General features: G+C 45.1%; 1 protein-coding gene across 3 annotated transcripts in view; it reads right to left on the bottom strand.

Moving 5' to 3' along the window:
* The window catches only part of ENTPD1 (ectonucleoside triphosphate diphosphohydrolase 1), a 36,406-nt gene extending 18,795 nt beyond the window's left edge, over positions 1–17,611 (bottom strand). The window contains exon 1 of one of the 3 annotated variants that reach the window (XM_077930120.1): positions 17,592–17,611. Coding sequence is in view for 1 of the 3 variants with exons in the window: in XM_028730624.2 (XP_028586457.2) it covers positions 15,603–15,714 (112 nt within the window). In the remaining 2 variants the exon portion in view is untranslated. Of the gene's footprint in view, positions 1–15,602; positions 15,730–17,591 lie in introns of those variants that run through there. The other 2 variants (XM_028730624.2, XM_077930121.1) reach the window with 2 other exon arrangements.
* Positions 17,612–25,676: the final 8,065 nt, after the last annotated feature.

The raw sequence follows: 25,676 nt of genomic DNA, 5'->3' as shown, positions 1-25,676 counted from the left end.
TCTCAAGTTAATTCATTTTCCATGTTCTTATGTTTTGAAGCAAGGGTTCAGAGCCAGCAGTTCTGCATTGTTACTTGTCTCTCTTGGGCATGGAAAGCCTGAGCAAATAGTCCTAGGTAAGAACCTGGAAGAGGAAAAGGAATTATGTGTACATAAAATAATGTTTCCATAAATGGAAGTTCTTCCCCTACTTCCCTTCTTAATGTTAGGATCCCCCAAGAATCTCTTCTTGGTGTAAGAAGAATCTTACTGGCCAAAGACCCAACTAGTCCAGCAAATGTCATTTATGATTTCTCTCAGTTTCTCATTTTTCCAGTCTTAAGTTCAGTTTTCCACATTTCCACATCAGTTCGCAATTTTCTAAAAAGTCATGACAATTCATCAGCTTTTTTGGTGTGTGAATTTCTCCTGTACACATTTTATGTGCAATTTTGTCGAATATACACATAATATCCTTCCTCTCTGGTCCCTTGGCAAAAGCTCTAGTACACACCATGGTTTCCACTTGCCTAGAGTACTGCTACCTGCTCTTCTCTGGTTCCTAATTCCACTTTTCTCCTTTTTAAAAACAAGTTGCATAACAAATGGTGAAAAACTCTGGATAGCCTCTGTGATAATGTGTTTGAAGTGAATAGCACAACTCCTATGAATACACTGCACTGCACTGCAATAAAATGGTCACTTGGCAGCCATGGTAAGTTATGGCTGTTGAGACACAATGCCTTTCAATGCACTTGTCCATTTCACCTTTTTTTTTCCTGCACAGGTGTGCCAATGGAAAAAAGTAAATGCAAAAGGCTACTGATTTTTTAAAAAAGAAGTCCAAGGAGTGTTTTTGCCTACTGTCACAAACCTTCCTAATGTGGCTCAAGAAACAGCAAGCAAAAACCTGATTTGTCCTATCATGACAAATTCTTCAGATGGTCAATTTTCCATGTGCGTGGTATAGTCCAGGCAATCTCTCAGGCAGCCTGTCCATCAAAAAGCAGATTTCCAGTTTAAGAATTTGGGCTTTAATGGCTTGTAATGGGAAGAACCCAGCCCAGCAGCCCCAAGTCAAGCTCCAAACCCTCAGGGTGAAACGAAACCAGCCGCACCCCAGTCGGCCTTTCTTCTCCATGGACTTTGCTCTTTAAAGCCTAGATTGATCTCCAAGAGGTCAGCTTCCATAGTGGGACTTCCTAGAAACTTAAGAGGTCAGTGGATGTTGTTCAGCATGAATATCCTGCTCTGTGCTCTATATTGCTCATATTTCCATTCCAAACAATCATGAACAAAAAGTTCTGAATATTTTTAAACAAGAAGTGGTAGGGGGTGGGGAACCAAGGACAAGAGCCTATTGTAGGGCACCAGATGAAAGTCCTTATACAAGTGTGGAAGGAAGCCCCACATCACAGCAGCTCAAGTGCGTGGGGGGGGGGGGGGAGAAGATCTTGAGAAAAGGTTGCCAAATGAAATGGATTTTCCTTTTTTTGTGAATGAGCTCTTACACAGAGACCCATTTGTTGTCCACAAGTAGCAGGTGCAGTGATGGTGTTTTGAAAAGAGACCAGAAGTCCTAGAGTTTGGAGAAGTCATGTTGACAAATGGCTTGTTTGTCAGATTTATACCCCACCTTTCTTTCAAAGAGCTTTGGACAAGATGGGATTTTTTCCTAGTCTACACCCAGTTATGTAAGATTATTGAGAGACACAGACAACATACGCCCAACATTTTGCTCTTGAATCAATGGAGAATGAGTACTTGGTTTTGCTGCATAATCCACACACAATCTAAATCTATTGCCTATTTCTTTCTCCCTGAAAAGTTCTTCTTGGGAAACTAGTCTCATTCTGAAAATAAAAGCTCATTGCTGATTGATTCTGTATTACCATTGTTAATATTTCAGCTCGAGAATATACAAGCTTTCCTGGCCGTAACACCATTTGTTCTGATTAATTTCATTTCAAACAGTGCCTCTTTTTTGGAAACTCACATTGTGGCAAGGCCATAAATCTGTGTCTGCTGCAATCTTGGTTACATAGTAGGATACTTTCACAGACACACCCCCTCTCACTATTTTATTGCAAGTCCATATTCTATGAAAGTTTCCACAGTGAAATAAGACACAGAATTATAATAGTTTTTTCAGTGTGCTGTTCCTTCTTCTTTGAGTATCCCTAACATTCAAACAAACTGCCCCACAAATTAAGGAATGAGGCGTTTCAAAGCTCTGCTGCCGCCAGTAACTCTCCCTGCTCTGATTACGATAGGAAGGTCACACAAAGGGAACTTTTGGAGTAAGGGAGGTTTGGGAAGGTTGCTGTTGGTTGGTTTTTTTAAAAAATAACTTATTATGTGACTTCACTACACTAGACTGATAAGGTAAGATTCCAGTCTCAGCCAGGATTTCAGGCTAATTCATGTGGGCAGACTTCCAGTTTTGAGAAGGAGGGAACAAAGGCAGTGCCTGCGCTCATCACATTTCTAGAACTGGCTTTCCAACCCCAAAATAATAATGGCCAGTGCAGTATTTCAGTTCCAATAAGAAACAGAGCTAAGTGCTTTAAGACAGTGGTAGGCAGAAAGTAGATGAAGATCTACGGCAGTTCAATAGGGCAAGTGGAACAGTGAAACCCCATCCTGCCACCAGCCAGTCCCCACCTGCCTGCCCTCTTATAAACTCCCCAGGAAGCGACACTGCCTCTTGGCTTCCTGCTCCTCATTCTCACTGTTGTAGAACTCATCTACAGCAAAACTAGAATCAGTTGGCTCTGCCTGTCATTGGCTGTGGTTGCACCTTCTATTGGCTACTGTTGACTTCCTGCCTTCTGCCCTACCAATCTCAATGGGCACTAGCCACCACTGGTCCTACTGATCTTTAATTCTTTCTGTATGTCATTAGCATATTAGTCAATTTGGTAAATCATGGGGTTCAAGTAAAAAAGCAAACTGGATCTGAGAAGCCAGAAATCTGCCCAGCTTTGCTTTAAGGCAGACTTCCCCCACACTGGTGTGCCATTTGGGTATTCTGAACTACAACTCCCTGTCGTCCTTGACCACTGGGCGAGGCCAGCTGGTCTGATGGGAACTGCGGTTCAAAACATCTGGAATGCACTGAGTTGGGGAAGGTTTAAGCTAGGGCTAGCCAATGTGCTGCCCTCCAGATTTTGGGCTACAGCGCTCACCAGACTCAGCCAACATAGTCCATGGTCTAGGGTGATGAGAACAGCAACATTTGGAGGGCCCCTCAGTGGTTACCCTTGGTTTAAGCCAAGTAAATATGCAACAGACTTCGTCGCTAATAAGAGTATTCTTATTGCTGCTGATCACTATGTGTTACGGGGCTTACTCCCAGCAAAGTGTACATAGGGTTATATCCCTAAATCAGGGGTGGGGAAACTGTGATACCCCATATGGAGTCGGACTCCAAGGCCCATCGGCACCAGCCTACATGGTCAATGATCGGGGTGATGGGGACTGTAGTCGAACAACATCTGGGGGACCCCAGGTTCCACATCCCTGTGCTAATAACTCTCCCACCCACACGGATGTCATTCTGATTCCCCTCTCCACAGATGTCGCACATGTGGTATCTGTGGAAACAGACCAAAAGTTACCATAGGAACAAGAGTCCCAAGGAACGAGAGTCCCGACTTAACACTTTCCACATGGGGTGGGGAACATTTGTTCAAAATATTATGCTGGAAACTATTGTTAGTTGACCTTTCTGTCCTCCACAAACCCTTCTGGACATTTCCCCCCCTAAACCCATCCATTTCCCTCGGCAGTAAATTCCATCGTTGTTCACAACAAGGTGGGGGTGGGTGGGAAGGTGCACAGTTGTATTTTTTGGAAACATGATGCTTTGTTTTGTTTTGCCCAGTTCTTACTCATTTCTTATCTTCCATGTGAAGGGGGCCTTGTCAACAGGACAAGGTCGAGAGGCGAAGAAATGGAAAGTTGCCAGGGTAGCACTACAAAGGAGGGAAGTTGGAAATCTTAAGCCAGGATTCTAAAAGGCACACAGGAGTCAAAGTTCTGCACACATGACAGAGTTTCTGAGGACCAAACTACACATTGCTTTAAAAGCTTTACAGCAGAGGCAGTCAACGTTGTGCCCTCCAGATGTTGCTGGACTACAATGCCCATCATCCCTGACAATTGGCCATGCTGATTGGAGGGGGCTAAACCAGTTCAGGACACATCGAGAAGACGACAAACTTCTCTTCCCTTACACTGATGGTGGTGGTGGGACTCTCTCAGACCAAGGCTTTGACTCCCTTCTGGGCAACATTATGAGGGCTTCATGCCAGTGGTGTTTAGTTTAGAGCAGGGTTTCTCAAACGTGAGTCTCCAGCTGTTTTGGGACCACAACTTCCATCATCCCTATCTAGCAGGATCCGAGGTCAGGGATGATGGAAATTGTAGTCCAAACACAGCTGGAGACGCAAGTTTGGGAAACCCTGCTCTAAACAAAAAAGCCCCAAAGGCTGCAACGTTACTCCTTCCCATTGAAGAAGAGAAGAGTTTGGATTTGATACCCCGCTTTATCACTACCCGAAGGAGTCTCAAAGCGGCTAACTTTCTCCTTTCCCTTCCTCCCCCACAACAAACACTCTGCAAGGTGAGTGAGGCTGAGAGACTTCAAAGAAGTGTGACTAGCCCAAGGTCACCCAGCAGCTGCATGTGGAGGAGTGGAGACGCGAACCCGGTTCACCAGATTACGAGTCCACCGCTCTTAACCACTACACCACACTGGCTCCATCATCCTTCTTGAGGTGAGGCAACCAGAGCTGTATACAGCATTCCAAGTTGGATTGCCCCTGTATCAAAATGTGTGGAACTAAGTAAGAGGGTTAGGGCAGCAGTCAGGGAGAGAAACGTAGTGACACAGAGGGAAGGCACAGGGGCAGCTACCAGAAAGTGTTTCAGCCCAGAAAGTATAGAAAGAGAGGGTGAGGGTCTGAGACAGTTTAGGAGTTAAAGAAAGCTTGTTTAAATAAAGTTCCCTGTTTTTTAGTACTGCTGCCTGATCCTTAATGATAATCAACACCACTTAAAACAGCACCTTCCTGATGCTGAAGTTCAGAGGAAAGCGTGCTCTCATTCCTACATGAGTAAGTACCAGATGCACCTCTTCCATGTGTCATAAGGCAGCATCAGAGGTTACAGCAGGGAGGCAAATGGGGCAGCAACATCAGAGTCAGTAGTGTGCTCCCTCTGGTACAGCAAGATAACAGAGATGACACGTGCAAAAAGTTGTTTCTGCATTTATCTAGGACAGCCAATTCACCTTTTCCTGGGCCTCAGGCAGGCCTCCTAACAAACTGATCTTTGATCAAAGGATGGCAAACGTTAAAAAAATGAAAAGCAAACACTGCTTCTTCTGTGAAGAAAGCAGAAAGGGTTTTTTTTCCCCATTGACCTTTCTCCAAGAAGCACCTCTAGTTCTTCTTAAAAGCTCAGGAATGTGATTGCCCAAAACAGAAATTCTGTACACACATTTGGACCAAGCATACTTACCTTATTAGGGGCATCAAAGAGATTAAGATGCTGCTGCCTACATAGCAGCTTTATGTAACTGTGTTCATGTCTGGTGAGGAAATGGGACTTAGTATAATCAGCTACAGCTGTTGGGACAGGAGTAGAAAGGGCTGGAAATAATCAGCGTGTCTGCACTGCATGGGTGATCTGAGTTCATTGCCTCCACTCATTCATTCATACATCCTCTTCCAATTGTCTCCTTAGAGGATGATTTCCAGCAATAACTGCTGGATCTTATAGGAAGGCAGGAGATTAAATCAGTTAATTTGCTTAATTTGTCATTCTCAGGGTCAGCTCAAGTTTGGAGAGATGGGGGCCAACACAATTTATTTGAAAAGTGCCGGGTACTGGTGTAATCTGTTTCAGATAAAATGACAGTGTTAGTAGCATCACATTGGGAAAATGGCAGAACTTCAGCATTAAAACTATTTTCTTTACATCATTTTACACAACGTTATATTTTGCAGGAGGTAATGTGGACTAATTTGTCTGGGGGATTTTCTTTTGATTCTATGGTGGTAGTCTTTTCTGCTACCACCACAGACTCAAAGGAAAATCCTTTGTTGGCATCCTTCTGTCTCAGGAGACAATGGAGGACTGCCCCTTGGTGCGTGTGTGTTTGTGAGGTCAAGCTGTTGGATGTCGAGACTGATACGGGAGAGACATGTTTCGTTGCAGCTGGGGCAGATGAAGGCGTCCAGTTGCGCTGTTGCAGATGCACCGTACTAGAGTGCCAAGACTGGAATACAATTAAGAACAAAGGACTAAACTGGCTTAAATCCAAATCGCCTTATTGGTTTGTGGTATATAAGCAGTTTTAAATACTGACCAAAGTGTTCCTATCATATGACACCAGATGCTAAACTTCCATAGCTTTTGTTTGCTGTGCATTTTTCATATTTGGTTCTAAATGTCCCAAACAACAATACTCACGCTGTGTCCCTTTTTTCTAATTAAGAGCTACCCATCAAACTGTCAGCAAGCTTGTCTCACTCTGCAGACTCTTTCCAAAGCTTAAATGGGGCAAGCTCTGTGGCACCACTGAGCACCAGCTTCTACTTCTGCAACGCCAAGTTGCATACTAGAATATATGCAGTATACAGCTCTGCAATGGTGTCTTATTTCATTTATTAATTTGTATCCTACTCTTCCCACACTCAGGGAGGCTGAGAACAATGCGGTGTGACTGCATTTAAGATATTTTAAATGATAAGACAACAGAATAAAAACTTGGTGTGAATGGATGTGTTATAAAAATGAAGGGGCAGTCTCTGCAGGATTTTTATGATAATCCTGCTGGAAGGGGGCAGAGGAGGAACAAGTTATTGGTTGGGAATAGGGGCTTCCTGCACCACTTGTAAGTCTGTGGCTATAGGAATGGGTCTACATAGATAGCTTCTATGTCCAGGGTAGCACTGATTCTAATAACTTATGGTATTTTCCTGTAGGGGTGCCAAGCATACAGATGTTTTTAGCTATGAGCGCAAACTTCAGTACTCCTAAAATCTGCAAGTACTCCTTCACAATTCAAATTACAGCACCGCTTAGAGGTGGAGTTTCAGAATTTAACAAACTTCAAAACACCATTGCAAAATACCCCTAGTTTCAGCTCAGCCACTGGAGAGAAAGAGCGGAAAGGTGGTCATTAGACACCGTAAGAAGAACAAAGCTTGTCCGGATTATTGCAACAATAGCTGAGTTATGCAGACATTTAAACTGGCAGCTCTTGCAGCATTAAGCTAAAGGTTACTTTAAATATAAACAAAAACAAGGAGTTAACACTGCAAGCATTTTAATCGTTTCATGTACGATGAGGCCCACTCCGTCGCAGTACAAAATCATTTGTAATAATAATAAAAATAACAACAACGTGTGGTGGACAGTTAAAAAGGGCCAAGATATTTCTCTTTTCAGCCCCCAGGCGGTTTTTGAATGTTAGTTCTCAGGAAAGTCATGGTATTGTTTTCATTTAAAAGGTTCCTTTTAGGACAAGAACAAAGAGCTCAGAGATGGATTACTCCCATAAGGAGCATTATTTAGTATATTTACCCACAGAGGATAGACTGTTCCGGTCTATGATAATGTTTGAAAGCAATTCTATTTGCAATATCATTGCCTTGTTTGATTTTGCTCACAATTATTCTTAGGGCATATGGTTCATTGTGTTAAGCACACCACATGCTAATGTTGGCAGGTACAGCTCCCAGGCTCTCAGAATTGTTAGTTGTGAGGAACCTGCTTCTGATAATCACCTTGGTGAGGCTGGCAGCTAATCTGAAGCCCAGAAAGATGGGAGGAGGTGATAAACCAAAGAAGAAGAAGAAGAAGAAGAAGAAGAAGAAGAAGAAGAGGAGGAGGAGAAAAGAAAAGAAAAGACAAGACTTGTTTCCAATTGTTCCAACACTTCAGGTCCTTCCAAAGGAAGTATTTTTCAGGAAAGGGGGTTCAGTTAAACTGCACAGGCTAGCTCCACCACACACCGGCCATGACCCTCAAAGGACACAAGTTGAACAAGTATGAGCATAGGTCCTATGTGTGTGCCAACAGAGGCTTGTCAGTACCCAAGAAGCGCCCTTTCTCATCCTCACCAAACGCACAGCTGGGGGGCATGACCCTGCTCCCCCTCTGAGGCCACACCCACAACAGGCAATATAAACTCTATGATACCGCTTTAACAGCCATGGCTTCTCCGCATAGGATCATGGGAACTGCAGTTTGTTAACTGCAGTTTATGGAGCTACAATTCTCAAGAGTGGTTTAACAATCACTCCTTCTTCCCAGGGAACTCTAGGAAATGCCGCTCTGTGGCAGGGATGGAGTCTCTTAGCAACTCACAATCGCAGTTTCCAGGTTCTTTGGTGAAAGCCAAAGTGTGGTACAATAGAGCTTTAAATGTATGGCGTGGATGTGGCCTCCATGTAGGTGGGACGTTCATTTGAACACCCCTTGGGCAAAAACAGCAATGGTGCTCTAAACCACTGTGCCACAGTGGAACAGCTGGCTTCAGGTTGGGCATTGATGCTGCTGTCTGTGTTGCAGGCCTTGCTGCTGCCCCTCAAGTAAAGCTGCTGGACTGCCTACAGAGCCACACCATACACTTAAGGCACATGACTTTCCCCAAAGAATCCTGGGAACTTTGGTTTGTTAAGGATGCTGGGTATTGTAGCTCAGTGAGGGTAAACTACAGTTCCCAGGTTTCTTTGGGAGGAAGTCAAGTACATAAAATGTCTGGTGTGTATATGCAACCGCAGGAATTTACAATGACCAGCAATGGTCAGCAGATGCAACAGATAGTTCCTGTGCCTAGATTCTCAGTAAGGGGTGAGTAAGTACTGCTTTCTATTTTGTGTGTGTCACCAACTCAGGTCCCCTGTCTCTGGCGCCACAAAGTCCTCCTTAGGTATTAGATAATATAGTTACCCTGGGCTGTCTTTAGCATATGTACCACCGGGGTGTGAAGATCTGCCCAGCGCCCCCAAATTTAGTTTAGCCACCACCAAATTAACTTTTATTGAGCTTTTTTTGGGAGGAGGGAAGCAAAAGTTGTTGATCTTTTTTTAGGGGGGCAAACTATATTTGACGCTATGGAGTAACAGAGCGACAAAGGAGGGGGGCGGGGGGCTTTCACTCCATTGCTTTTCACTGCCACCGATCAAGAGGGACTGGCATACAGTAGGTATACATTTGGCACACCACAGAATTCGGTTCCCCTTGGCACCCCTTGCACCCCCAGGTAAAGATGGCCCTGTAGTCACCCATCGCATGTATGGAGCTGAGGCTCCTGTTGAGTATTTGCATCTTGAGTCCTCCTGAGACTCCTGAGAAGACATGGGTTAGCAATATGCCTTTCCTTACTTTGTTGTTAGCCCTGGCTGTTTACACAGAGTTTTGTGCAGCATGCCGTTTCATCACAGGCCCCATCATCAAAATCCCCACATGTGTGTTCTAAATTCTTTAGACATGAGGACAGGGTGATATAACCCTATGTCATGCAAGATGCGTATGCTCCTTGGATGAGGTTTATAGACCGGCGGTGGTGTGCTGTAACAGACTGTAGAGAGTGAATCAGAGTCCTATCCTCCAGGGAATGGAGGAAGAGGAGGCACACCTTCAAAGATCTGAGCATCAACAAAGATCTCTTTCTCTGCAGTTTCTCGCACTGCCTCTGGACATATGCTTTCCAAACAGCTCACTTTCAGATAGTTCAGGTTACAGGGTCGCTTTGCACCCAGCCATTTCTAAGCACTGGTCACATGTTGCTGGCAGATTCTCTGAAAATGCTAAAGACCAACCAATATCATGTTTTATAAACAGCTTTGTATTTAAAATCTTGCCTGGCAGTCAAAGGAGTTCAGGATTTCCATGCAGGTGAGAGAGAGAAATCCCACAGGAGGGAAACACTGCCCCATCCTTCCTTCTCCAGCCTGCTTGGCTTCTGTTCTACCTACAGAGAAAGGAACATGCAATGGACTAGCAGAGGGTGGGGCAGAATGATCCTGAACTATTCAGAAGCCTACCGTCTCTGACATTGGAGGAAAAACATAGTCATCAGGTTTTGCTGTTGATTGCCTTATCCCCCCATGAATTTGTCTAATCCTCTTTTAATGCTAAGCAAGTTGGTGGCCATTCATGCCTCTTGTGGGAGTGAACACCATAGTTACGCAATGTGTTATGTGATGTGAAAATGCACGCTGCTGGCCTCATAGTGGGCCACTATAAAACTTTGCAAGCTAGTAACTTTTGTGGGTTTATTTACCATACTGTTTTGTACTGTAATAGGACACAATATCGGCTCTTTTAAGAACCCGGCCAACATTTCCATTACATTTCAATGTTGTTATGAAATGTTCCTGAAGTATGCTAAGAAGCATGGCAAAGTTCTTGTCAGCTCCTTCCTCATAAAAGACAAACGAATGCTAAATTTTTCCAGCTGCGCTTCACATTGCAGAAATTGAAAATAATGTGAATTATATATTTTTTTGCATACTGCTGAAGGGGTTTTGGAAAATGGTGGTGTGTTCCTTCCACTCATGATATTTTGTGGGCTTATCATTCTGAAAAGCTGGGGGGGAGGGATATACAGGGTTTTATAAAAGCGTATGAATTTAACTCAGCGTCTCCTCTCCCCATCTCTCTCTGCCTTCTGCTTGAAAACGAGACATTTGACACCCTGTCATTTGGATAATGATCATGAATAACAGCCTCTGTTGTTTATTCCAACATGGAAAAGAATTTTTTTTATATAAGAGAAGCATCATCACGACTTTATCAGCCTCTTCCAACCTCCAATCTGTTTGGGTTCTTGCAAAGGACTTGATGAGAACAAGATAACAATTTTGTGGGTTGTCTAACCTGGGAAGCAGACTATGCAGTAAACACTTGCATGATGACTATGTAACATCTAGTCAGACACAAGCAATTAGGGAAATGGTTTGCCAAACACTTAGCATATTTGAGTTCTGCTGTTCAGTGCTATGGGGAGTTTCTTGCTCTCTAGAAATGCATCTTTCATATCCATGTGGAGAAAGAAGGCAGTTTTGACTTCACCACATGCTACGAGACACTCTCTGCTTGGTGTCTGGAGTAAGTACTGTCCACAAAGATGCATCTTGTGGAGACCACCCAGGAACACACAATTTGCATCTCCTACAGGCACAGTATGACTCTGGCAGGCACAGTTATGTTGAAGACACCACTCCAACAGGATCTAGCCCTCTTTGCTTTCCTCCTGGAAGCAGCAACCAGTTGAGGCAGATACTTCTCCTGCCCTTCTCTGATGCTCTGCAGTGGTGACCAAGAATAGTTGTGCATGCAATTGCAACAACTTGGTGGTGAGTTTTCCTTTTCCCCATCTCCAGACCTGACAGGGTTCAAACTCAAGTGGGACCTGAATGCAGGGTCTGAAAGCTCAGTAACAAGACTTTTTATTAATGTAGTAGTACTGGAAATTTTATCTGACAAGACTTTTACCTGTCTGTTCATCATCATCATTAAGAGCTGACCGAAGGAAAGAGATAGGGGATTTACAAGCCAGACTTTCAGGAAGTCTCTAGAAACCAGCATGGTAAAACAGATAATGTGACAAGACCTGACAGATCTCCGTTGTAGACAAGAGGTTCTAAGGTTTGCTTGTTCTGTGTTCTAAGCAACCAAGGAGGTGAAGCCTCCCTTAAGCTCACCATCATTTCACCTAACTGCACTGAAATCTTCAGGCAGAGGCTAGCCAAGTACTGTATTTGTTGGTGGTGCTCTAGAGCTGCATTTTCTGCATCCAGCAAGTTGAACCAGGTAGCCGACAAGATCCCCTCCAGCTCTGTGATTCTGTGCTCAGACTTATCTTGCTTTAAGTCCTGGGTCTTTCCCTCACTGATTTGTCAGGAGCCCAACTGGGCACCTTCACTTTATGGTGAAGAAAGGTCACAGTCACAGCATACATTTAAAGCACATTTATTCAACTTTAAGGGTCATGGCTTTCCCCAAATAATCCTAGGAACTCTTGCTTACTCCTCACAGAGCTACGATTCCCAGCACCCTGGGCAGAGGAGGAATGAGGGAGATCACCTCCCTATCCTGACCCTTTCAGGGAGGTCACAGCTCTGAGGCAGATGAGGAGAAAAGTTGGGAAATCATGGGAGAGCCAGAGCAACACCTGGCTGACAGGTTGTCATTAGAAAGCTTTCCAGATCCTCCATCTTCCAGAACCTGGCGAGCCTTAGAAGTAGGAGAGCAAAGAGCTCGAAGACAGAGGGCACTTAGCAGCAAACGTAGAGGAGGTGATGGTGATGATGAATGAGGAAGTGGGAGAGACAGGGGGGTGGAGATTCACTCGGGACATCGCCAATATCCAAGAGGATGGGTTCTATAGCCTCTCTATGTAAAGGCTGAAATAAGAAAGGACTGTAAGAAACTTTTCCTTGTCTTTATACTTTCCTGGGCAATCAGCTGGGAACCACTGACAGCATCCTGACACACCCTTAACAAACTACAGTTTCTGGGATTCTTTGGAGGAAGCACTGTGCTTTAAATCTCAGATTTGAACCATACATTAAAGGGAACCATGGTTTGCACTAAGTACATCTACGCTACTTTCCTACATACATTTTGCAGCTGCTCAGTCTCCAGATGCAGTGGCCTCTGGAGGAGGAATAATGGGCATAACTAGTAGGGTTGCTGTCAAGGGTTGGCATTGCCAGGCATCTGCAAAGGGGCCCACAAGCCATCAGGGGGCCAGTTGATCCAGGAACAGGCAGATAAAGCTGATGTGATTTCATCAACAGAACCTCACACCCATCTCAAACTTCTTTGTCAGTCATACAGCAGTTATCCTCTGGTTACCGCATCACACAGAAGTAATCACTCAAAGGGCGATTTCATAGAAGTTAAGACTCTTCCCCAGAACCTACAGGAAGAGGTTAGCAAAGTATGTTCCTCAAATACATGAGCACTCTTTTTCTGAATACGTACTTCAAACCAACTTCTGACTATTACGAGTACCTGTTGAGCAACATACTGGGAAGAGGAGATTGACTTTCTCCTTTTCTTATCTAAGGTGATTGTTGCAGAGAGAAAGGAGTGGGAGGGAGAAGCAGCGGCAGCGTCACTCCAGGCAAACTGGATTTCCTTTCTGCTGCACTAATCAGTCATGGCGGAGAGGGTTTAAAGAGGGCAACCCCATCAGCATGAAGTAAACCTTCCCCTCGTGGCTCCTCCGTTTCCTGTCCCAAGGGGAAGTGGAAGGCCACGAGCCAGAAGACCACAAAAAAGGAGAAGAGGCTTTCCTGCGTCTGCTGCAGGCAAGCCGAATGGCACAACTTTCTGGGCAACAAAGAAAAACATATCATGTGTGGGAAAGGTAACTGAAAATTGTGTAACAGCCCAACTTGAGTTGCCAGCAGAAGAAACTCCCAATACAGTCATGACTCAAGAATCAGCCTTCTGTCAGGGGAAAAAAGATTACTGCTATCAACAATGCAACTTATAGACAACTCTCACATTCCATCTGCTTTGGTAAATGATACTACCCTTTATATCAGGCATAGGCAAACTCCACCCTCCAGATGTTTTGGGACTACAACTCCCATCACCCTTAGCTAACAGGACCAGTGGTCAGGGGTGATGGGAGCTGTAGTCCCAAAACATCTGGAGGGCTGAGTTTGCCGATGCCTGCTCTATATTCCTATGAAGAGTGTCATTGTGTACATTGTTACTACCGGCAGACCAATTTCTGCTTTCACAGCTTTCCAGCTCCTCCACAACTCACACCTGTCCCTTGATGCAGCCACTGCTTTCCACCAGCACTTTTTGCAAACCAAACAAAAGCCACTTTGCTCTGACAGCAGTGAAGCCAGGAAAGCCTGAGCTGCTTTGCATTCCCTTCTCACGTGACTGTAGCAGCAGGAGTTGTGGATTCCATCTCCCATCAGCCTCAGCCAGCCTGGCCAATGGTCAGGAATGATGGGAGATGTGCAGAACACCTGGAGGGCACCACGTTGGTGACCCCTGCTGCGCACGTGCACATAGGTAGAAAACTGCTGTACACCAGATCAGAATTTGATGATCTAGCCCAGTAGTGACAGCAGGTCTCCAGGGGCCAAGGCAAAGAGGCTTTCCCCATGACAAAGGGTCTGGAAACCAAGCCATATGATAAATAGTTGAGGTTGACAATGTTTAGCCTGGAGAAGAGAAGTACGAGAGATGATATGATAGCCATCTTCAGATACCTGAATGGTGGAGCAAGCTTGTTTTCAGGAGGATAGGACCTGAACTAATGGATTCAATTTACGAGAAAGGAGATTTCAACTCAATATTAGGAATAACTTTCTGGTTGTAAAAGCTGTTTGATAGTGGAACAGGCCACCTTGGAAGGTTGTGAGCACTTCACTGGAGCTTTTTAAACAGAGTTTGGACGGCCATCTGTCAAAGATTCCTTAGCCATGATTCCTGCATTGCAAGGGGTTGGACTAGATTATCGTTGGGGGATCCCTTCCAACTTTACAATTGTATGACCCTACCCTATGCTCCCTGACTCTATAACCAGAAAAGGCAAAGAACAGAACCCAAGACCTTTCGCATGCAAAGCATATGTTTCACCACTAAGCTACAATCCTTCCCTCTTGGAGGCAGCGATGACACCAAGAGTGGCAACACTAGACACATAAGAAGCACATCGGAGCTTCTCTCCCAGAATCTGTGTCACACATTATTTTGATTAATGCAATATGGAGTGCCAAAGATAACACAAAGTAGCCGGTGTGCTGAAGATGGAACAGTTGAATTGCTTGAGTAAAAACACCCCAAGGCAGCGCTGTGTCCTCCCCACACACTCTTACCAGGTTATGGTCATACATACAAGTGGAATCTACTCCATCTCCTTCATTCTCATCAACATAACAACAACCCTGCGTGGAAGACCCTGCTCCATGTCATCACCTTACATGTCCCAATTACCAGAGTTCATTTCATTGGTTCCTGACCTCCCGAGGCAAGGTCGCCCTCTCTCTGCTACAAAAACAACCACACACACACACACACACACACACACACTTTCATCTCTCGCTTCCCACAGAGCGCAAACTAGGAGCACAAAAAACCCATGCCACTTTTACAGACTGGAAGGAATGCAGAAAACCTGCATGTTTCAGGGACTGAAGTAAATCTCCTTAACGGTGAACTCATCACCTCGGGAAGCAACACACACACACGAGAAGAGACAGGGTTCTCCAGGGAGCTTGTGCAGCCTACGCCCCCTCCCTGCTTGCTGGGAGACACATTCGGAAGGAAGACGCTTCCACGAGCTCCCTCCTGAATGGCAAATCCGAATGACTATACCCTCCGCATGAATATTCATGAATTCCTCAAACTTTTTTGTCTGAGTGTGTCGAGGCTGACATCACAGCCCGGCAGAGCTGCCAGCAAAAAAATCCTTCTCTCCCCCCCCCCCCCGCCGCCTTTCAGTTTCTTCCTTTGGGGGAGAGTAGGGGGTGGGGGAGGGAAAGGAGGGGGGATGCCTGGCTTCTTTCTTCTTCTTCTTTTCTTCCCCCTGTTCCAATTCAGAGCGACTTATTTTGGTTCCTTACCCTTTGGCTCGTCCATCACTGCCTCCTCCTGTGCCCACTTCCCGCTCTCTCTCCCCTCTCTCTCTCTCCAGCCTCCTTTGCTCAGCTTCGGTTGGCTCTGCGAGGGGCACATTCAGCGGGGCTATTTAACGGTCCAGCACTGTGGGTGGGAGGGGTTAGCTTAACTCCGAATGACTCAGAAGGAACCTAGAAGCAGGTCAGTGTTGTGCTGTGCACTCACACACAGTTAAGGCGCGCGCACACACACACACACACACACACACACACACACACACACACGATACCTCAGGGTTGCAGCCTGCTCTAGTCCCCCAGGGCCCCAAGTGCCACACACCCCTTTTCTGTTGGCAGCTGAGGTGCCTTTTCTCCAAATACTAGCACGCTTTGCCTCCCCAACTTGGAGAGTTGCAACCAGAGGCAGATAGATGCATATCTATCTCCCTGTGGCCAGTCCCTTGCCGGGAGAACAGTGACTTTGCTGTGTACAAAACAATGGCTTGCCTGCCTCTGAAGTTGCCTAGCACTCAAGAGACAGTACAGGAGTGGGAGACGTGTTCATGGCCAGGCCTCCGGCCTCCCCCAATTCTGCTAGCTTCCAGGCTGTGGGCGTAGCCAAAGGGGGCAGGAGAGCAAGAGGGCAGCTCCCCCCCCCAGATCAAGTAAATCAATAAAAAATACTTAACAAACTGAGGTTCTGCTCCCCCCCATATGAAGCCTGCCCACCCCCCCTAACATAAATCCTAGCTACGCCTATGTTCCAGGCTTATAAATATTGCCGTTGATTTATTACCGTTATTTATCCCCCACCTTTCAGGATACAACACCCCCACCCCCCGGTGACTTAATAAGTAACAAATAGCAAGGTAACAAGTAACAAGTTACGTAACAAAATTGCTTAACAAGTAACATTTGCAAATAACAAAGCTCACGAAAATATTAACGTATAAATGTAGCATGTGCAAAGATTAGACTGAGCCTATGCTCAGTGATATTGGCCTTCCACCCAGAGCACCACCTTTTTTATATCAAATGGAGGTTTATTTGCCATAATTCTTTTTTAAAAATAAAACAACAACAAAACCCTTATTTTCATTTCATTAAATTGTTTGAGATAAAAATTGCCTATAGGAAGGCACTATAGAAATGAAATATAGGATCAGATGCAGAGCGGTGGGGGGTGGATAACTACAAGGAGTCTCGTGGCTTCTGAAAGACTTATCATACTTGTAATGGCATAAGGTTGCAGCCCACTTCATCAAACACATTCATTTATATCCTGAGTTGCAGGTATGTCTATGCATTGGGTGTGTGCATAGACAGTGAGATCAGAAGGAAAGGAAATGCCAAAAGGTACAGTTGCCAATAATTACGTTATCAACAGTTGTTGATGACAACACAGACGTCCTGGCATTGGCAAGCTAATCAGCATATGTTGCAAGGGTTATTGTTGTTGTTTTTTAAATCCTTTGTCCTGATTTGTTCCACAAGTGATAGCACTGAACTTCTCAATGGATTGTAATTCAGTAATTTCATATTGCAGTCTCCCTTTGAAGTTCCTTTGTTGCCCAATGAACATTTTAAGTTCAGCTATAGTGTGTCCTGGGAGGTTCAAATATACACCCACTAATTTTTGCATACCCTATATATCAGTAGCATGAAATTTCTGAAGTCAGAGTTTTTAAAAATGTGTTTGCTTCAGTGTGTGTGTCCTAAAACTGTGTTTTGAGTCATGTTTGCACAGTGTTGTACACATCATTATGATTTGATGTGGTTCCATCCCCACCAGCCTTCCACCCCCCCCCCACTCCTATTGGTGAAGCTTTCATCCCTCCAACTCTGCCCCACTAGAAACCATCTTTCTGTGGCTGCCATCTGCAGCCATGGGATTTACTCCCGGGTAAGAGAAGTCTAAGTGAACACACAACAGAAATAAAGTTTAAACTCATTCTTAGCATTTATAGCCCCTCTTTTGACCTACAGACAACTCACCTACTACTACCTTTTAAAAAGCCAGCAATCTATTTTTCCCCTCCGGTGAGCAGTGGCTGGTGCAACTGATGTGCTCTTGTGCAGAATGGGGTGTTGTTATTGGCAAGAGAGGCATGGAGGGAGGGAGCTGTTTGGAAGCCCCACGGAATCCAATAGGACATACTTCTGAGCAAACATGGTTTAAAGGGCAGTCTTAGTTCTGAATCAACAGAATTAGGACAAGATGGCAGGCAGTGGCGGTGGATGGGAAGTGGGGTGCTCCTTTGTGATACCCCACCTGATATTTGGAATGTATGACTACCCCAATAAACATTTTCACTGTATAATTCCTCCTGGAATTCACCATACATTGTAAAATAAGTGAAGCTGGATTGAGGAGAAAACTGCGTCAAAGTGCAGTATTTTATATGCTGGTCTACAACCGTAATAAAGATTTGTTGTTGTCATTGCAGTAATTTAGGAAAATAAACTATGAGATGCTTAGAGATTGAGGGTAATATCTAGTGTACAAAGTGTACATGCATTTAGCATTCCATGAATGAGCCTCATGCTCACGATCTGCCCTCCTCCTCTGTTGTGAGTATAAGGAGATTCAGGAGTTTTGCTACTATTTTCAGCTAGCTATGGTTTGTCATAGGCAAACCCAGATAAATTGTGGTTAGTTTTAACTATGGTTTAAATAAACAATCCAATGTCAATGGCTTCCCTAAACCATTGTTAAGTTTAACCATAGTTATGTACCTTGCACATAACAAACCACATCTACAGTTAGTTGAAAATGGGAGAAAAAACTTACGATTTTCCCTTATGCCCGCCCCGGAAGAGAGGAGAACACACAAGCCTAAGACTCATGCACATAATGCTAAGCTAAAATATGTGTGATTCAGGCAGTCGTTTTCTTACTCTCAGTTACCCTCAGTTTCACTTCTTTAAAATCTTACATAGTCCTGAATGGCTGGATATCACCATCTTTAGTTTAAATTCTCTTCTTACAAAGAACAATACAGGAGTCACATGCCCTGTCCTATTGAATTGACATTCTAGCCTCAGGAAACAGTGGTTTATTCCGCTGTAGGTTCAGAGCACACAAAAGTGTGTGTATGGGGGGAATATGCTATTTCCCACATGAGAGGGTAGAGTTGTGATGAGTCAGCTCCACTTCAGGTCGCATGGGTGACATTCATTTGTGGACATGTGGTAAGCAGAAAATGAACACTGCTCAGCTTGCTAAGCCTTTTCCACAGGTTATGCAGTCAATTGTTTATTTGCTCACAGGGTTTTTAAACCACAAGCCGTCTGCTTCTGCTTGCAAGAAGCTGGCTAATTAGGGCTTTTCTGCATGGTTAGCTTTTTATCCGTTAAAACTGTGGCTGCTTTTATTTGTACTGCACAGTTCATACACCTGATATTGGGTACTGCTAGGCTTACTTAGGGGTCTTTGCTGAGGTACAATGTAAAAAGCATTTTTGGCAATCCCAAGTATACTATGCTTTGCCATGTGAGCTACAGAAGCAGCTCTTTTGTGCTAATTCTCAACATCATCATCATCATCATCATCATTATTATTATTATTATTATTATTTAGAAAAGAGAAGTGTCATTTTCCATCCCAGTACAAGGAGATACTCATTTGAGAGCTGAAGCACAAGTGGCTACACAACTTTGGGCTGGCAAGCAACTGCCAGGAGTTCTGATCCTTATAGTTGCATGGCATCACGAGGAAACAATGCTGTCCTGTAGTTCCTCAAAAACTATTTTAGTTAGATGAGGAAAATGAGGAAGTATAATTAAAGTATTTTTTCCTAACATTGGGAAAGCTCCTCAAAGTCACATTCCTGTTTTAAATTTTGTTCTCTTACAAATTTTGTTCTCTTAGGCTGGAGTCTAAGGAATGGGGAAGAGCAGGGACATGGTACCAGGAGACAAATGCAAAGTTTGTGGGCCAGGTCATTCCCAGTTCTAATAAAAAGGCAGTCGTGCAGTATGAGGCCAAACTAAAATGTAAAGGTAAAGGTACCCCTGACCATTAGGTCCAGTTATGAACGACTCTGGGGTTGCGGCGCTCATCTCGCTCTATAGGCCGAGGGAGCTGGCATTTGTCTGCAGACAGCGGACAGGTCATGTGGGCAGCATGACTAAGCTGCTTCTAGCATACCAGAGAAGCGCACGGAAATGCCTTCCCGCCAGAGCGGTACCTATTTATCTACTTGCACTTGACGTGCTTTCGAACTGCTAGGTTGGCAGGAGCTGGGACCAAACAATGGGAGCTCACCCCGTTGCAGGGATTCGAACAGCTGACCTTCTAATCGGCAAGCCCTAGGCTCTGTAATTTAGACCACAGCACCACCCGCCAAACTAGGTAAAGGTAAAGGTACCCCTGCCCGTACGGGCCAGTCTTGACAGACTCTAGGGTTGTGCGCCCATCTCACTTAAGAGGCCAGACACCAGCGCTGTCCGGAGACACTTCCGGGTCACGTGGCCAGCGTGACAAAGCTGCATCTGGCAAGCCAGCGCAGCACACGGAAACACCGTTTACCTTCCCGCCAGAGCGGTCCCTATTTATCTACTTGCACCTGGGGGTGCTTTCAAACTGCTAGGTTGGCAGGCGCTGGGACCGAGCAACGGGAGCGCACCCCTCCAAGGGGATTCGAACCGCCGACCTTTCGATCAGCAAGCCCTAGGCGCTGAGGCTTTTACCCGCAGCACCACCCGCGTCCCTATACCCGCCAAACTACAGATGGTCAAATTCTCTTCTGATTTTATTTCTGGATTTTCTCTATTAGTTTTTATCCTATCCAGAATCCTAGATATTTTAGTCTGGTTATAATTTAAATGTTTGGTCCTTTGCTGGATATTTGCTACAAATCCACACATTACATCTTGGGTAATAAAGACATATCCTCGTATACTCTAGTCTTTTCTGCAGGATCCAGGATCCCTTACCATATAAACGGGAATTCCATCTTTCTCACAGTTAAATGAAAGCTTTTCTCTTTAGGCAGTGACATATTTTACAGAAACTACAGGCAATAGTTTTTCAAAAACTTGCCCCACAACTTGTAGTCTCTTGAGACTAATCCAATCAAGATTGGCTAGATAGGTAACAGACAGCAATTCTATGCAGTTCATAGGCGCCGACTCCATGGGGCCTGAGGGGGCCCGAGCCCCCTCAAAAATTCGTTTGGGGGGGCTCTGCCCCCCCAATAATTTAAGAAAATTTGGGGGGGGCGCGAGTCCAGAGGGCCCAGCCGCGTCGTGCCCTCGGCCCGCCCCTATTGTCAGAGGCTCAGCGTGGAAGTGTTAACAAAGTTTCAGAGGGGGGAGCGAGTGGGGAGGGGAGGGGGTCCCCGCTTCTCCAGCCGCCTTGCAGAAGCGGCCACCGCCCGGCGGCTCTGCCTTTGCTCGCAGGCCTGCCTGGGGGCTCCCTCGGCCCCAGCGCTGAGCTGGTGGCCCCGATCCCGGGAGCAAAGAGGTGTCGCGGGAGCGGCTAGGCCTGCGCCAGGGCCCTGACCCGACAGCTTCTCCGGCTCCCCAAGCCGAGGACAGCTTCGGCTGTGAAGCTGCGCCTTCCGGGCTGGCCCCTTCTCGGCTGGGCCTCGCCTCTCCAGCTCCCGGTATGTGTGCTCCGCGGTGGTCCCCGCTCCTTCCAGACCCTTCCACCGCCCCCTGCCAAACTGGCTGTAGATACAAGAAGGGCAGCTGGGGTGAGCTATAGAGGACCCTGCCTCCCCCTGCGGGGCTCATCTCTGGCAATTGGCTCAAGGAGCCCCCTGAGTTTTGACATTGTCTCTCCGCCCCCCCCCACCCCGCCTCTCTCCAGGAGCTTTATGGAGCCGCCTGGATCGGGTCTGCTTTGGAGGAGGGGAGCCTTCCTTGACCAGCATGGGCCCCCCCAATATTTTTTATAAGTCGGCGCCCCTGATGCAGTTACCTAAGTGTAAGTCTCATTGAACTTAATGGGATTTACTACTGAGTAGGTATGTAAACGATTGCAGCCTTCACTAAGCACAAAATAGTTTCCCCTTACCACAAACCCCGTATGCTGAATCATCACATCTGGGTTTTTCCTGCTGGTATCCCCCCAGACGGGTGGCAACATCAACTCATGTTTTTTTAAACAGTTCTCTGGTTTCTAATGGACTTTACTGCACTATCACTCTTGTTACAGCTGACTGTACAAGGACGGTTTAAAGTTGAACTTGCACAGGGACTTGCCACATGCCCTGTTGAGGCATTGCCATGCCTTTCCCAACTTCCTTATGCTAAAAGGCATGCCTTAAATAAAAGAAACACAGAGCAGCACTACTTTCTAGGGAGAAATGTTTTTCTCTGAACAGTGCCACAGGCAATGTATTAGAACATAAGGGGACTTTTCATGGCGTCTCAATTTGTAATGTATTTTAAAAGCCCTAGATACACCAGTGATCTATGCCAGTGAGACTTGAGCTTGCCGCTGTAAATATGAGCCTGTATATAACTCAGGTAGTGCAGAATCCATTAGGGTCGCCTCTAGACCGCCAATATTTTGCAGGGATGATTTAATAGCATACTGGATATTTTGATTTACACAATTAAAGTGGAGTAAAGTGCTCCAGCACAACAAATTCACTTAAAAAACCAAAACCAAAACTGAACTTTGCGGTTCAGAAAGTGCCTGGGAAATGCACTCAAAAAGTGTGGGATAAACAGCTGCTTAACAGGAAGATGCATAGCCACTGTGCAAGCAAGTTAGGATGAATGCTCAATAAACATATTGTCTGGAGTAGACATATGAAGCCCTGATCTCTAGACCCACCATTCTAATGTGGCTTCTTCTCTCTGGGGTCATTTTACAAGAGGAGAAGGGTTTTGTTTTGTCTTCGGTCTGAACATTAGAGGAGGGAAGAGATTACCCTCCTAGAACATTAAAATACATGAAAATCTCAACACTGGGCCTAGAGATACTTAGGTGAATGTGCTATGGCCAGCTTGCATCTTCAAAAAATGCTTTTGATTTGTTTAGGGGTGTTTGTCAAAGGCAGAAAACATTAAACATTTCTGCAAAACTTTGAAAAACTGATCACCATCCACTTTGAATTCTAATAACTATACAGACAACTGTAGAGGGTGTTTTAGAATAATAAAGAAAGAAGAGGAAATTGGGTGTGGGGTCAATATATGCTCAGTGTCTGGGCAAATAATTAGATCTGGAAGCAAGAAGTGAAAGTCTGACAAATTGCCTGCCAGGCTTCTTTTGCTGGGGCAGCATAAAGTTATCACAAAGCTTCCTGTTTCCAGCTAGTGACAATCTTACAACTGCCGAAGGCTAAAGTCAACAAAGCTCCACCATCGTAATTGGCACCAAGACAGAAGTTGCTGTGTTGGCGCCTAGATTGTGGGCTCGTCCACACTTCTGCCTACTCCATGCTTTCTAGACATGGGTCAGAGCGGTTCTGCATTTGCTCCGCAGCTTTCCCCTGGAAAACACGCTCTTCACCACTGCACAGGAACAAATGGCAATCTGCAGAAAACCTGATTCCTATTGGTTCCAAATCAGAGGTAAAGAGCAGGTTTTACCAGGGGAAAGTGGCAGGGCAAAAAGAAGGGGTGGGGGACAAGCCCTTAGTGTTTAACAAAATATTGCCAGTAAGGAAGGATGCAATGCAGGGGATCACAAAAATCACGAAGATCTGGGAGCCTTCGTAATGCTCTCCATTTAAATTAGGGTTTCCCAAACTTGGGTCTCCAACTGTTGTTAGACTACAACTCCCATCTTCCGTAGCTAGCATAACCAGTGGTCAGGGATGATGGGAATTGTAGTCCAAAAACAGCTGGTGACCCAAGTTTGGGAAACCCTGGTTTAAATTGATAAGCACATTAGAGTTTAATAAGCTATTTCTTATTAAATACTGTATACAATAGGTCCTCTCTTTCTTTTAGTTACTTTCTCCCTCTGCTGCTATCCGTGCCTCCAGCTTGGGCCTAATCTTCTAAACTACATATGGGAGAGGTGCCCTTATAGTCACATTTATCCTTCTAGCCTTGGGTTAATTGAGAAGACTTTGATAAGACACCATCTCTCATCTTTGGTTTCACCAGGGTTAGAATTAGCAACTCATGTATGCACTAGTCTGTGTGATAAGCCACTGGGGCTTCAGGATGGACAGTAAAGGGTCCCTAACCACCTGATCTGTAAGGGCAATTAACTCCCCCAGGTAAGGCTGGAACTTCTTCTGGACAACAAGTATCTACTGTGCTCCTGGACCTCAGATTCCTGGTTCCCATACATGGCACAGTGGCTGCTGATGCAGTGGTGCAGTCAAGACAGGATTTGGAACAGAAGCCCAGGGCCTCACTCAGCAGAATGAGCCAGAGTAGGGCCCCCCAATGCAGCAAGGTTAGCTTACCAAAATTTGAGATTGGCCATCAGCAAGTTTCAGTAATCGTGGAAGGGGTAAGATGCAAAAGGTGAAAAATCAGAGAGATTTCTGATCTGCTCCTGAAAGACAGAACCATCAGGAGGGAATTTCAATTTGCGTACCTAAGGGATGCTTGGACAGATGGATCTCTACGAAACTGGGTTTTTGAAGATACGTGGCATTTTATTCTCAGGTCCTTCTCTGCACATACTTGCCACTGCAAAAGCATGTGAGATAGCTCTTTCCATCGTGTCTCTTGACCATTAGCCAGTACCAAGACAACAATGTTCCAAATATTTATGTCTTATCTTCTTGTAGAGAGAACATAGCAACAAATGATGAGGAATATCTTCCAAAACTTGTATTGAATTGTAGAGGGCTTCTGCTGGAAACAAAATGTCAGAGCTTTATCCCTTTTTGTTTGTCTATGGAAGTATTTTCTTCTTTACATATACACAAACATTAAATAAACACATTCCACAAATGCTCACTGTTTCTGTATGTTAAAGTGCTTGGAAACATGGGGGGGGGGGAGAGAGAGAGAAGAGCAAAAAAGGGAGCAGGTAAGTGAGAAGGAAAATATATAGTGCAAAGCCAAGAAACATCATATCTAAAATATATTTTGTTCCTCTTAGTCAGCTATACAGCATTATGTCAAGCCATTGCTACCCCACACTTCCCAATACATTTGCCTGTCATTTTCCTTATCGCAAAAACTCTGATTTTGGGGGGAGTGAGTTTGTTGCAGAAGACCTCCAAGTCATCTCTAATGGCAAAACCTGAATTGGCTGGTATCAAGATGGAATCAAAGCTTAAAATAGCATCAGTCTGGAAGCAGCCTTTGTGTATTCAGTGGTCTGTGTTTGCTTGAGCTTGAGTATGGACTAAGGAATCTGAGCTCCTGTGTTCTGATTCGATACATGATGTCCAATCACAGAACATTTCAGGATTTGGGCCGCTGCCATTGGCCTTTGAACTCTGAATCGTGATTCGCAGCTTGGAAGTTTAGACAGCCAGTCACATTGGGAGTGGGAGTGGCCCAGGCTTTCAGGAATGTATATAAGCAGTTGCTTTGCCCCTGTTTCCCAGTTATGTAGTTAAATAAAGGTTCCTGCTGTTATCGCTGTGTCTTGCCTCGTGGAACCCACCTACACTTCACTGGCGACGAGGATGAGATGCTAGGCTAGGTATGCTAGGCTAGCTTCCACAAGCTGAAATCAATGCTGGGGAACTGTTGCCTCAGCTGAGCTGAAATCACTGACTGCAGCCACAAGGCAGATCACACAGAGCAGATGTCATGGCCACATCACTTCACTTTGCTTGTCTGTTTTCTTACATTTCTATCCTTTTTTCTTCTATCATGGAGCCTGAGGCAGTATACTTATGGTTTCTGGGTGGCCACTCATCTAGCCAGACCCAGACCTGCTTAACTTCAGCAAGGTGGCAGTATCATAGGATAAATTGCCATTGTGCCGATTTGGGAAGTTTGTATCTAGTGTTAAGTCCTTCAGACAAGATAAGTTAATCCTCTAATAATCTATTTATGTCAGAAAACCCAAATTTGTATCAGAGTGTGAAGGGAAAGGTTTTCCTGCTATCCTCGACTGAGTCATACTGCGAACAATTATAATCAGGAAAGGATCAAATACAATCTGCCTAGGCTGAACCAAAATGTTATTGGCTGACT

The sequence above is a fragment of the Podarcis muralis genome, chromosome 6 (genome assembly GCF_964188315.1).
Source record: "Podarcis muralis chromosome 6, rPodMur119.hap1.1, whole genome shotgun sequence".
In the NCBI taxonomy this organism is placed as follows: domain Eukaryota; kingdom Metazoa; phylum Chordata; class Lepidosauria; order Squamata; family Lacertidae; genus Podarcis; species Podarcis muralis.
This window is presented reverse-complemented; position numbering and strand designations above follow the sequence as displayed.